This window comes from Perissodus microlepis, chromosome 4, assembly GCF_051167445.1.
Source record: "Perissodus microlepis isolate ML-2025 ecotype Zambia chromosome 4, ASM5116744v1, whole genome shotgun sequence".
Classification (NCBI taxonomy): Eukaryota; Metazoa; Chordata; class Actinopteri; order Cichliformes; family Cichlidae; genus Perissodus; species Perissodus microlepis.
The window spans coordinates 19,734,946-19,747,907 of record NC_140464.1 but is presented as its reverse complement, the minus strand read 5'-3'; the positions used below and the strand labels follow the sequence as shown (position 1 = coordinate 19,747,907).

Genomic DNA, 12,962 nt, shown 5'->3' with positions numbered 1-12,962 from the left:
CATCTAAGGAGCCTGGAAAGAAAAGTGACTGGACTTTTTGCTTTTCTTTCCAGGCTTCTTAGAGTCCTGTGACCTGGATGACTGACAAACCAGACAGACATATTGCGTTTTGAAATCTTTTAGCCTGCTTCAGTTTGTCAGACAGCTTCTGTTTCATTGATTTCTTTATCCAACATGTCTGGCAGTAATCAGGCCTGGGTGTGGCTTTCAGCTCTCCAAGAAAAAACAATGTGGTTAACCACAGTTAACTCATGATTTAACAAAGGATCACACGCAGCCACGTAGATTGGGGTCGCTTTTCCCCCCCAAAATGAATTAAATCTCCATTTTAAAAAGAAACTCGGAAGTAAAACAGAAAACAAATGCAGACACAGACGGCTAGGATGCCAACCACAAAACCACGACATGCCCAGCTCCATGTTTTCTCATTATGTTAATGCCAGAGGGGGAGACGCTGCTGCCGCTGACTGGGACTCATGAGCTCATATGTGTGAGCGGCAGATCGCATGTCAGTTACGTAACATAAATGATCTGTGACCGTGCCGCCTTTAGTCCCGTCTGAGCGCGGAGTCTCCTCTCCGAACGGCAGGTGGAGACAAACACTGTCTGCTGCTGTAGTTGGAAACTGGGAGGAAAACTGGTCGATCAAGAAGGCGCAAGAATAACAAAAGACTCAAACCAGTTTAACAAGACTCGATAGAATGTCCCAGGATGACAAAAAAAGATGTTTGTAAAAATTGGGCGCATATTATGTGCGGAGGTTTTTGTGTGTGCGCACGGATGTTGATGATGGTGTAAATGAACAGCCAAGTATGATTTGTGGACCTTTAAACTAGTAGTCCGTCCACCTCTCACCTGTGCGTGTGTGTGTGTGGATGGGCGGGGGGGGGGGGGGGGGGGGATATCCTCTCGATCGAGCACCACCACCTGTGGCAGATGAGTCAGCCGTCAGCGCGTCTGACCCCCGCGGCTCCAATGTCAGCGTGAAAGACACACCATCGTCCGCGGAGCCGCCGTCGACGTCCTCGCATAGCTGCTCAGTTAATGATCTGCCCACGCCACGATGCACCGCTCTGCTCTTAACAATCACACTAATGTTTCCGCCTGCTTGTCATCACTGCCTTCTCCTTGACTGCTGGATGGCGCCGCTGCAGCTGATGTTTAAGTTTTGACCGTCTTCTTCCGCGTCTTCTCACAGTGCGTGAGTTGAGGTGTGATTTTTTTTCTCCTCCTTTCTTCACTTGGGAAGGTGATCCTTTCGTGGCCACACGCAGTATGCGAGCAGAGGTGGAGGTTGGCGGACACTGGGACTGAGTTGGCGGAGATCTCGCTGGAGGCTCTTTGCGCGTCTTTCTTCCTGTTTTTTTTGTTTTGTTTTGTTTTCTTGGAACTGTTTGGGGTTTTTAATTTTTAATTTTGGAAGGGGGAAGGCTCTTTAGCCTGCGCTCTTTCCCTTGGCACTGCGATGTCCACGAGAAAGGCATCGTTGACGGAGAAGCAGGCAAAAAACGGCACATCAAAATATGTCTTGGAGAGATGCGCTTCTATTAACGAGTATTACGATATTGCCTTCAAGGTGTGTATTTCCGTCTTGTTGTGTCTGTGTTCGGGGGGGCTTGTTTTGCCTTTTTTGTGGTGCTACAGTTGGAACAGGTGTGTACATTTATTGCACTGTGACAGCTGAGTGTACCTTCAGCAGCAGCAACACGATTATTGACTTTTCACATGTGCAGCGCTCACTGGTGATCACAAGCGAGAGAGAGAGAGAAAAGAAATGCAATCTGAAGGCTCTGCCTTTTAGCAGGCCATTATTTTTTTACAGTTTGCATAATGACAGCATAGCAGACAAGTCATCCACCCGGTTTGGTGCTGAATAAGCCTTTCTTTGGGGAGGCTCTAAATCCTCGTCCGCCCAGATGTTTGCAGAGGGTGTACTTGTTGCTCCTCACAGCTTCTGCTGAATGAGAGCCGCCCAGGTTTTTCACACTGTTCCATCAGCTCACAGAGACGGCAGCAAAACTTGCATTGAAGTGCAACTCTGTTAGCCCGTGCGCATTTGCATGGCGTGCTTTTTCTTTTATTGAAGCAGCCATGACTCGGTGTAAGTAACGCGTAATATTTTCACCTTCATGCTGCTGGATTGATTGTACAATTACGCACCCCCGTTGTTGTAATTATATTGATTGGAAAGGGGTGCCTGCTGAAAAAATTACAGAGTTGGCTGATCACATCTTAAACCCCCTCCTCCCCAGTACTTGCAAAGTGTCACATCCTGGTGGCGGCTAAGTCAACACTGTAGTGTACTGTGGCTGTATTTGCCTACATTATACAAGCTTGATACATGATATACTGCACAGCGTGGTCGTGGGTGTCAAACTGTATGATTCCAGCTGTGAAATGTTCATGCAGTGTGTTTAATGCAACGCACATCTGTCGGTTTATTTTTGTGTCAGTGGGTTTTTGTTTTGTTTGTTTTGATCAGCTGTAACCTGTTGTCCCCTCTTCTTCTTCTTTGGTGGTGGGTTTGCTCTAGGTGATGTTGCTGGGAGATTCGGCCGTGGGGAAGACATGCCTCTTGGTGCGCTTCAAAGATGGGGCATTTCTGGGAGGCAACTTTATAGCCACCGTTGGAATAGACTTTAGGGTGAGAGAGAGATTCTGTAGAAGTCACCCAATAAACCATAATGATGCTCAATTTCTCTATGAGCCTTCCCGTGTGTGTGTGTGTGTGTGTGTGTGTGTGTGTGTGTGTGTGTGTGTGTGTGTGTGTGTGTCAGTATTCTTGTTAATCATATGAAGCAATAACTTACGTGTGCAAAAACAACCTAATAGTATCCGCAAAACAACAAAAACAACAGTAATCTGTCTGTTAACGAGCGACATCGACCCAATTATCACCCTGCAGTTTCTGCGAGGAACACTTCGTCATTCTGCGTTGATAGCACCAAATGTACAAAAAAAATATCAGTGGAGTTCACAGACCACTTGTGCTGTTAGGCTGCGGACTGCTTCATAAATGTCTTGGCAGATGCCTGCCCACGTCCCTGTCTCCCGGAAAGATTGGCTGCAGCTCAGCTCAGTCCTGGAGGAGTCACCATGCTGACAGACGAGCTCTTATTCACACACACCTCATGTGCGCGCACACACACACAACCCACACAGTGCTGGATTTGATGCAAACGGGCAAATGTGCTGCTCGGACCGAATGGACAGGCTCACCCTCAGCATCCCAGTTTTCCTCCAATCAGAGCAAAGCACTCTCACTAATGGCAAGTCAAGTAGGGGGTTGGATGGGTAGGTGGGAGGGGGTGGTTCGAGGAGGAAATTGTGCTGCATTAGCCAAAGTGATGTATTGTCTTCTCTGGATGGAGGTGCAGACACGAAGGAGCGTAATGGATGTCTGACAGGTACATGAAGCATCAGCATCTCTCACTCTGCCTCCCCTCGCTCAGCAACAAGTGCTGCAGCCAATTCATAAAATGCATCAACACCGATCAACACTTGCATTCGTTTGTAGTGTCAGACTGAGGGCCTGGCAGAGAGTCACTTTTTGCTGTCACATTTGGGCGAAAGGTGAAAAGGTTGTCTCATACGCATGCACAGGCAGACAGGCAGCGTGTTGTTGCAGCTTGTAACATGGCCGGTCTATTTTCGGCATGCTTCCTTGTAGCAGTTACTCAGCATGCGGGCTCCTCTCACGTCATAATTTTGTGGGGGGGAGAAAATGGAAACCCATGGCAACTAATGCAGGGGTTGAACCATGTCCATTCCGCCAAAAGCAGACGATTCAGCAGGTGGCAGCTCGTTGCTGCCAGTGACAGCCTTGCACATCATAGAGGTTTCGTTATTTGTGTTTCTGTGCGGCTTTTGTGTTATGTTTTTCTGTCTTTTTTTCTTTTTCTTTTTGACGTGCGTACTTTCGTGCTTTTGCAGGAAAGGCAGGGAGCGTTTGAGACGACTTGTCACTGATATGAAGTTTCAGACTGATTAAGGAAGTGCACTCGCGAGTCATACTTCCTTCGTGTCGTGGTGGTTTTTGCAGTACATGCTTGAAATATGCATATGACCTGGTTTCGTCCTGCAGGTCACGGTGGCATGAAAACCCCCCCTCAAACTCTCCCTTTACCCCCATGATGCGATGCACCGGAAAACTCGTGTTGTTTACTCCTCTTTTGCACCCTTCCCAAAAACCTGTTTTCTACAGATTTTCTACAGATTTCAAAAATCTGTAGTCTTTTTTTGTTGTTGTTTGTTTTAGCGAAGGTGGCCAGATCATCCAAACATCGATAGTATCGATACGAATGTTGGTACTGGTATTGGATCGATACTAGTGCAACAGGATCGATATATCCATATTTTGTTTCTATCCTCAGTTCAGCATTTATTTAAATAATTAATTTACATATATATATATATATATATATATATATATATATATATATATACATAAATATAAACCTCCAACTTCAAGCATGCACTATAGTCACAGATTTCACATAGATGAAAGTGTAAAAAGTGTAAAATGTGTGTTTTGTTTTATCAATCTATTATTGTGGAAACCAAAACTCATTAGCGTTCATTAAAATGTGTTCCCAGACTGATGTCATAAATCATGACACGCTGCTCTCACCTCCTGCCTTTATGGGTTAAAAGTATCGATACTGGAACTGGTATCTGCAATAATGGCCCTGTATTTGCTCGTTATCGGATCAGTACCAAAATTTGCAGCATCTTAATCACAGCACTATTTTTTAGCCGGGTCGCCTAAACTATTTTAGACCGATCTTTTCTTTTCTTTTTTAAAAACAGGAAATCAGAGGGCACCCCTACAGGGCGGCAGGAAATTAACGGGGGAGTCCGTTGTTCTGCTGCCAGTCCTCTTTCTCACTGTTGTGTAATTAAGTCTCTTATCCCAAAGACCTCGCTGTTGTGTGGGTGTTGCAAATTACTTTCCCTGCCAGCATTCAAAGCCACTTTTAGTCGCCTTGTTTCTTTTTGTCACACGCTGAGTCCATGAGCTTTTTTGGTCCGCTGTGATGTTCGTCATTCATTTCTGTGCCATTTCCGCAGCACTCCATTCTCTAAACATATGGTGACTTGTCTCACGCAGACTCTCCTTGTTTTCTTAGAATAAAGTGGTGGATGTCGACAACCTGAAAGTCAAGCTACAGGTGAGAGCGTTGCACCTTGTCGATGTCTGCCTGCATTTCACCTCATCGCATGACAGCTCCTCTTTCATCCCCCAAGCAGCTTTAATGGCCTCAGCTTTAGGTTCACCTCAGTTCATCCAGGGTGGGAGATGATAGAGAATCCAAAATTACCTGGAAAAGAAAAAGTGATTTCTCCATTTAAATGAAATCTGTGATTTTAACCACTGTTAAAGATATCCAGTTAAAGATATTGTGTTAGTAAAAAGGGATTTGGGGTTTTATTCCGGCAGCATGCTGTTGGCACACAGTCCCCCAAAACATGGCAGTCTATCATTATGACCTGTTCATTCAACACTGAGTGGGAGGCAACAGATTTAGACTCCTCTGCTATCTTAGCTTCTCTTTTTTTGCAAGCATTATACTTTAGGGGAAAAAAATCCTGTGATTAATCCCAAAATAGACGTAATGAGTTACAGCAGAAAATCTAAAGTCTCAAAAAGGTTCAGAGACTTCAAAGGGGCTGGATGAATTGCAGCAGGTGGATAGGATGTATTCAACATTTCCTCATACCATTTATTTCACATTACAAATCATAGCATTTGTTTAGCGTGACTAGCTTCGCTCTTTGATTTGTGTTTTGGAAACACTGGGTTTTTTTTTTTTTTAAAAAAGCATATAGCTTAATATTGTATGTTAACCTACATAGTGGCTCAGGAAGTTCAGAAGCAGCCCTACAACCTGCCAACATGCTGAATTAACAGAAACACCACATGTCTATATACAAACAACTAAATTAATTTTATTTGATATTGAACTAAATGCTGAGAAATGCCTAGAATATAGTAAAATATAGTAAAAATGCAGGATTTATTTAAGGATGTATTCAAGAAAACAGCTGCTACACTAGGCCAACTAATTTAGCAGTTGCTCTACTAGAGCCAGTAATTTTGCAAGACAATGAGCTAAATGGCCAAGCTGGTCATTTATTATAATTATACTCCCGGGCTGCTTCATTAGGTACACCTGTTCAGCTGCTCTTGTAACGCAAATATGTAATCATCCAATCACATGGCAGCAACATTTAGGCATGTAGAGATGGTTAGGGCGACATGCTCAAATCGAGCATCAGAATGTGGAAGATAGATGATTAAAAATGACTTTGAACGTGGTATGTTTGTTGGTGCCAGACGGGCAGGTCTGAGTATTCACCAAATTCACCAAATCATCTCAAACTGGATTCTTGAACGTGACAATGAGTTCACTGTAGTGCAGCGGCCTCCACAGTCACCAGATCTCAATCCATCCGAGCACCTTTGGGATGTGGTAGAAGGGGGTTCACATCAATGACATGCAGCCGACAAATCTGCAGCAACTGTGTGATGCTATCATGCCAACATGAATCAAAACTTCTAGGGAATATTTGCAGCACCTTCATGAATTGAGGCAGAGCTGAGGGTCCAATCCGGTAATAGCAAGGTGTACCTAATGAAGTGACCAGTGAGCAAAAAGCTACAAAAATACAAAGTTTAGCTTTAGCAGCAAGCTTTAACTTCTAACTTCAACTACTCAGATTCTGGATTTGAATCAAATCTTCACGCTTTACTGCGTTAGAGCTTTGTGGAGAGGTATTATCGCTCGCAGTGCGTGCTGCTGACAACAGGCTGTCTTGTATTTCGTGAGGGTGGATCAGGATGCACACCAGTGTTTGCATACCATGTATCTGTGTGCTTTGTTACCCAGATCTGGGATACAGCCGGCCAAGAGAGATTCCGCAGTGTAACGCACGCCTACTACAGAGATGCCCAAGGTAACCTTTGCATTTTTATGTATTTTACTTCCTCATGCTCTGCGTGTGGGGAAGGTCTAGAGTAGGTAATGAAGCAAAGCAGTGTGTGTGTTCATCTATGAAAGAGTAGCCCTATTTTAAATGTTTCCTTTCTCACAGCGTTACTCCTGCTTTATGATATCACCAGCAAGCCATCATTTGACAACATCAGGGTAAGACTTTCTCAGATTACTTTCCCCCTTGTGCTTTCGCTGCCTCTGCCTCTCATTGCTCCTCTCTGCTCTGTGTTTATTTTCACTTCCTGCTCCCAAGCCCCCTCAAGCTGAACGTTAAACTCTATTTACATGCAAAGTATTGCGGGGGCCCATAGCGTCTTCTCTCTTTAGAATGACAAGATGTTATCATTTGCTTGGTTACACAGTTTCAATAATGAAAAGCAATAAAAACATTCAAGGACAAGAGTGACTCAGTGACGCCATGATTGATTGGAGGGTGGTAATAACGCACTGCTCAGGAGGAACAGCAGAGCGCTTGCTTCATCTGGTGGTGTTTGCTTTTTTTTTTTTAATTGACCAATACCCCCCGTCCTCCTCCTCCTCTGACTGTCTATCTTTTCTACTTTTGAAGGCTTGGCTGACTGAAATACACGAGCATGCCCAGAAGGATGTGGTCATCATGTTGCTCGGCAACAAGGTGAGCATAGCTTCCGTTTAGTGTTACATAAAAGATTAGGAGCATAAGAAGTCCTTTGCACAATTTTACACACGCCGTTGTCACACTTTGTCACACATGCACGAATGCAAACTCTTAATCTCTTAACATAACGTTTACAAGCACACAAATTGATGTCCTGATTGTGTTGCTGTGTGTCTCCTCTGATTTGTGTGCTTTTAATGTGCACACTTGTGCACACAGAGACGGCCTGTTTTCAAATTTGTCGCTTTCATCCATCATCCGGTGTTATTCCATCATCATGACTATTATGACATTCATCCAAAAACAGTGCCTCGCTAAGCTGCTGTTGCTTTGCTTCAAGCGGCCGATGCATTGAATATTTCCTGCAAAGCGCTTCTGGTGATGAAAAGAGACATTTTCCTGTCTCACTGCAACAGCAGTCATTGCTAATATATCTAAAAGCTCCCTCTGGTGGCTCAGAGAAAACTCACTCGTCTCAAGGGTCTTAGATGTCACGTAGCAGCAGCTCAGATTGTTTGCTGTGAAAGCAGCGGGACTGGTGGCATCGGTCTTCTGCTGGAGGTGGAGATTCTGACATTTCACCAGTCTGAAGGAGATCTGGCTCACCAGCTGGCGGCCCGGCTGCCAGATAAGAGACAGGACGTGCCGGCTGACGAGATGTAGCGGATGGCATGGTGACTCTGTGACCCGTCACCTACACTGTGATGACTTGTTTTTCCGTTTGCTGTCTTACAGTCAGACATGGCTGCAGAGAGGGTCGTGAAGACGGAGGACGGAGAGAAGCTGGCCAAGGTAACGCATGACATTTTCAAGTGGTTATGTTCTCCACAGCAGAGGAGAGTCTTTACTCTTCTAATGTTTTTTCCATCTCAGGAATATGGAGTGCCATTTATGGAGACCAGTGCCAAGACCGGAGTCAATGTGGACCTGGCTTTTCAAGCTATAGGAAAGTAAGTTTTAAACCTCCTGTAATCAATACCTATGTGTACACAATGGATGAGATTACATTATGTAATGGAAATTAGTTGACCGAAGCGAAGAACCCACTTTGGTGTAGGTCCATCCATCCATTCGCTTCCGCTTATCCTTTTTAGGGTCGCGGGGGGTGCTGGAGCCTATCCCAGCTGTCATAGGGCGAGAGGCGGGGTACACCCTGGACAGGTCGCCAGTCTGTCGCAGGGCTCTTTGGTGTAGGTCAGCTGATAATTTTTGGTTTTATAGAATGTGGCTTTGAAGATTTAGTTGGCTGTCAGCATGCACGTAGCATCATCTTACCAGGTAAAGCACCAATATGTCTGCCTAATGTGATAACAGGCAGTTTTGTTGCCATGGTAGCATAGTAGGGTAATATTATGTTATTCTTTTTTAAATTTTTCGGGCTATCCTGCAGTGGCCTGGGTTCAAGTCCAACCAGCAGCCGTTTGCTGCATGTCTTCCCCTCTCTTTTGCCCTGATTTCCTGTCAGGCATGAGTGTCATACAGCAGTCCATGGCCTGAATCTTAAGAGATACTGAGTGATGCAAGAAGAAAATAATGCAAAGCCAACAAATAAATGAAATGGGTGATGGGGAAAAAAGAAAAGAATGAAGGTTTTGGACATACCAAGTCAGAGTTCTGTTGCAGTTATGAGCATGAGATGCATGTTTTGAATACTTTTGGTCTGCTGCTGTTTGTCTTTTTTGGAACAGGGTGGTTGCAATATGGGAAAAAGAAATCCCACAACATTTAATTTTTTAAACAATATGCTGCCAGCGTTGTGGGGTGAGTTTAACCATAACCTCATCCAGTAGCTTTGGGATAAACTGGATCATAGACTACAGTGGTATTTGTGGCTGAATTTGAATAAATCCTTTGAGCCAGTTTATAAACTCTAATGGGATCGATTCCCAGAAGAGTCTAGGCTCATGTAATAGCTTATTAATGTGCATAGTTTTAGAATAACATCTTTAATGGCCACATATGGGTAGGATATCTGAGCGTCAATACACTTTTAGCCTTGTAGTGTATTTAGTGTTGTATTCTGATCTCAGAATGGACTAAAGGTTTATTTAAAAAACGACCTTGTACTCAGTCTAAAAAGTAAACTAAAAAGACACTGCACAGAATATACATATCAGCAAAAAAAGGTAGATCTAGTTGTCTGTGAAGGTTCTCAGTCATCCAGGTCATCGTAGTCAAAGGAGCTTGCAAAGAAAAGCGTCTGGACTTCTTTAAGTTTACTTGAAGACGTTTCACCTCTCATCCGAGAAGCTTCTTCAGTTCTAAGGTCAAATGGTGGAGAGTCCCAGATATAAACCTAGTGGGAGTATCCCCCCACAGAGGGACAAAAGGACCCCCTGATGATCCTCTAATCGCCTGAGCCAAGGTGTGAAACTGGGTGTGGGTCCCAATCAGCCAGAGTTTCGGGTGTGTTCATTGTGAAACCTGGCCCCACCTTATCATGCGAATTCCTGAGGTCAGATGGCCCAGGATGTGAGTGGGCGTTAAGGCGTCTGGGAAGGGATCTCAAAACTGGATTATAGATGGCAGAGAGTTGGTGTCGTAAACCCCCGCCTCTGTTCAAAGATGGTCGCTCACAGTGGACATAGATGGCTTCTTTCACTCCTCTTTCAAACCATCTGTCCTCTCTGTCCAAAATGTGAACATTGGCATCCTCGAAAGAGTGTCCTTTATCCTTAAGATGCAGATGGACAGCTGAGTCTTGTCCTGTGGAGGTGGCTCTTCTGTGTTGTGCCATGCGCTTGTGAAGTGGCTGTTTGGTCTCTCCAATGTAGAGGTCTGGGCATTCCTCGCTGCAGATCTAGTTATTGTAAAGTTTTTACTTTTGTAGCTATAGTTTATCAGTCATACATTTTATTTCTGGGTCTCATAGCTGTTTCATTCATTTTGCCATGTGGGGAGTCTGTAGATCACACTTTTGATTACCTAAATAAAAAAAATGAGTCATTTTTTAGCTTATTTAATGGAACAAAAAGAATGTTGTATTCATAAATATACACTGATTAATGTGTAACGTCTGTCAGGGTGTCCAAAGCCGACAATGTTAGATCCACTTCAAAGACTGTTTCACTAACAGCAGCTAACAGAAACGCCTACAGACAGAAAAGTTCAGGATATCCTCAAAAACTCACCTCAGTATTGCTGTCATCAGACAGCAGTGAGCTTTAGTGACTCACTCACTTGCATCAGGCCCCTTTCACAAAGTTTTACAGCTACCAGAGTAAATGCATGCGGACACCCAGCATATTGACACCTGAGGTAAACACACTCACTACAGATAAACACCAGCCAGAGGTGTTTGTCCCACAGGGGCCACCGTAGCTAGGAATATGCACTTAATTGGAAGGGGTAGGAAAACAGAATTCAATTGACTGGAATCTGGAACTTTCTGAAATCTAGTGGTGAGATTTTACACACTATACCTTTAAATTTTGCAACCTTTCCCCTTCTTGTGTGCCTCTGCACCACTTCCACCACTTGCCTGGAAGTAGCCTATTTGTCAATTTCACCACCGACCTCAAACTTGCAAAAACTAAGAAAAGAGAAGAAAACAAAGAAAACAGACCCAGATTTGATGTTGAGGATCATTAGTGGCCTTGAAAGCTGGACGACCAATGCTGGCCTTGCAAACACAATCATTCACACAATTAACATTTGGCTTACTTCTCTTTTCTGAATAAAAAATGAAGTTGCAGGGTAAATCATCGCTGATGACCTCTCGTATCTTAGACTTCAAAAGCTATTCTCCTTTTAAAGACAGAACCCTTTGCAGTACGAACTGAATATAAATTGCACTAAATTGTGCATGTTTTTGGGCTCAGTCCACAAAGGTAACAAACTAATGAATTCTCTTCAGCTCGGGTCATGCTTGTGGAATGATGAACGGTGAGATTTCACATGAGTGTTGTTATCCGCTCCATGCATATGCCTGACCTCTGTTGTTTACTCTGATGCTCTCCTCTCAGTTATGTGGTTGTTGTTTTTTGCTTCTCTGTCTCAGACTTTAAATTGATGCAATCAAGCCTTCCTCTTCAACTACTGCAAACCACTGGTTTTTGTTTAGTTTGTTGTTTGCTCCTGTTGTCTATAATTATTATTAGTATGAGACTTTTTGCATGTCAGGCTTCCTCTGGACTCTAAGTGTGTGATTGCTGTATTTTAATGAGTTACTGACTGGAAGCAAATCTACAAAAGGTTCACATGAAGTCTGCAATGACGGCTTATAACGTGTGCTTCCAGACCTGCAAATGAAACGAATGCAGGTGATTTGTAATGCTGATGTGATGGCAGTCTTAAGTGGATGTCAGATTAAATGATAGCACGCCTGAGGCATTCTGATAAAATCTCAGAACACGGAGATCCTGATATGTTTCTCTTCGTTTCTCATATTCTTTATTTGCTCAGCCTGTCTGTGCTCCATCCCACACATCCGCCACCTCTGCATCTAACTTCCTGCATCTCTCTCTTTCTCTATCAGGGAGCTGAAGCACAGAGCGACGCAGCAGCCAAATGAGCCCAAGTTCCAGATACACGACTACATCGAGTCTCAGAAGCACAAGACTGGCTGCTGTGGCCCGTAGCTGATGCTGATAATCTGGCAGCGAGAGACACATACCGATAAAGAAATGTGGAGGGAGGGAAAGTTTAAAAAGAAAAAAGAAAAAAAAAAGGCTGGTCTCTCTTATGAAAGCCAATCCCTGCACCAAAACCTGAGAAGCAGACGTCCTCGTCTTCGCTCCACCGAGCTTTCGGCTGAATGAAAGTGAATCTGGATTGGTTGCCATCCCCTATTTGAAATGTGAATTTCTACCTTTTATGTCACGTGTAGAGATATTTGTGGGTTTTTTTGTGGTGACAGTTGTATCAAAGCTACCAGTCAGAAGTTGCGGACTGAAACGCTATATCCATCTGCAGGGATGGGAAGAATGAACAGGTTAAACAACCGCTGGTGCCGGCGATTGCCAGCGTGGATATAGCATTTCATTGCTGCACAACTCTGAGCTTGTTTAATCCCAGTTATATCAGGCTGTGAACAGAATCCTTTTTTGGCCTTACAGTCTTTTAAATCTTTAAGTGAGTCTGAGTCTCACGATGAGATTGTAGCTAAAATGATCCCATCTGTTCACATCTGTACTGCTGTTAGATAGAATAAAGCCAACGTTTGGAGGGCGTTTACCCACTCTGTGTCTGTCTGTACATTCAATTCAGGGCCAGTGACACGCCATCCCGAGTACTGTATGTGTAACTATAGACAGTGGGATTATTTCCACTGTTCCCTCCACATGCACCACTCACACACAGCAACAGGACAGCACTCCCCCTCACACAAC

At 44.0% G+C, this 12,962-nt stretch overlaps 1 protein-coding gene across 1 annotated transcript; it reads left to right on the top strand.

Moving 5' to 3' along the window:
- The first annotated feature begins 911 nt into the window (after positions 1–911).
- LOC146388832 (ras-related protein Rab-37) lies at positions 912–12,807 on the top strand. The gene is made up of 9 exons (XM_084926374.1): positions 912–1,576; positions 2,534–2,644; positions 5,130–5,171; positions 6,891–6,957; positions 7,096–7,148; positions 7,564–7,629; positions 8,368–8,424; positions 8,506–8,582; positions 12,110–12,807. The coding sequence occupies exons 1-9, from the start codon at positions 1,466–1,468 to the stop codon at positions 12,210–12,212; spliced, it is 687 nt and encodes a 228-aa protein (XP_084782500.1). The 5' UTR covers positions 912–1,465; the 3' UTR covers positions 12,213–12,807.
- The last annotated feature ends 155 nt before the right edge of the window (positions 12,808–12,962 follow it).